Genomic DNA, 1,081 nt, shown 5'->3' on the forward strand with positions numbered 1-1,081 from the left:
GGCGGCCTCGGCCACCGGCACGGCGCGGGGCGCGTGGCGGGTTCGGCGCACGGTGCCGTGCAGCCCCCTGGACACTTCCAGCCCACCAAGTACTTCCCCGCGCCCATCTCCATGGCCACGCACACAGGTCAGAGGGGCCGGGGCGGCCGCGGTGCGGGGGGCCGGGAGGGGCGCGGGGGTCCGGCACGACACCGGGGGCTCGGCCTCCCCTTTGTGCTGATCCCGCTGTCACTGCGCCCGGTGGATTTGGGGGTGGGGGCTGACGTACACGGGGGGCATTTCCCCGCTCGCCCGTTCTGCCGGCGCGGGAGGAGCGCGACCCCCGGGCCGGCCCGGCGAGATCCCGGTGCCTGAACAAGGAAGCGTTTTCTGGGCGAACAAGGAGGCCGTTATGCGCGGGGCTGGCGCGGCGGTGCCGTGGTGCGGCAGCGGCGGTGGGGAAAGGTCAGCAAACCCCGGCTCTATATAAAGCGCCGAAGTGTCAGGGTGAGAAGGGGTTTGCAGGGTGCACGTTCGCCTCTGCAGCTGGTGTCCTGCCGGAGACGGACAAAGCGCGGCGCGCGGCCGAGCACGGCACGGCCAACCGTGCCGGCACCGGGATGGGGCTTGCCGGATTCGGCCACCGCGCCGGCATCCGCGGCGCGCGCCGCCCGCTCGCTCGGCTTTGTCTGCGGCGGCGTGCGCGGAGGCCGCTCGGCTGTGGCCGTGCAGGTTAAAGCGGGGCGCAGGGTGCCTAAAGCGGGGTGCGTGGCCTGGGGAGGGGGGCTTCGAGGGCGCAGGGGCGGCCAGCGGGGCGCAGGCAGCGGGAAGCCCGTCTGCTGCCACCGAGCTCCGGGACGGAGCCGAAGCGGGAGCAGGGCCGGATCCGGCGAGCAGCCTGCCGGCTCGGCACGGCGCTGCCCGGGGCCCCCCGCTTCCCGCCGGCGCAGGCGGTTTTCTCGCCGCGGCACGGCGGCAGCGCCGGTTATTGTCGCCGCCTTGATGAGCTGTGAATACTAATAAAATTATATCTGCTTTAATGGGATTACAATTAGTGCGTGGATTAGGGCGGGGGGCACGGCCGGGCCGGCGCGGGGGGGTG

At 72.8% G+C, this 1,081-nt stretch overlaps 1 protein-coding gene across 1 annotated transcript in view; it reads left to right on the forward strand.

The window, feature by feature from the left end:
- The window catches only part of BAHCC1 (BAH domain and coiled-coil containing 1), a gene marked incomplete at its 5' end in the record, with an annotated part of 22,914 nt that continues 21,833 nt past the window's right edge, over positions 1-1,081 (forward strand). The window contains one exon of the mRNA XM_010578720.1: positions 1-127. Coding sequence (XP_010577022.1) covers positions 1-127 — 127 coding nt within the window. The remainder of the gene's footprint in view (positions 128-1,081) is intronic.

Source organism: Haliaeetus leucocephalus, unplaced genomic scaffold (genome assembly GCF_000737465.1).
Source record: "Haliaeetus leucocephalus isolate CR32 unplaced genomic scaffold, Haliaeetus_leucocephalus-4.0 Scaffold646, whole genome shotgun sequence".
Classification (NCBI taxonomy): domain Eukaryota; kingdom Metazoa; phylum Chordata; class Aves; order Accipitriformes; family Accipitridae; genus Haliaeetus; species Haliaeetus leucocephalus.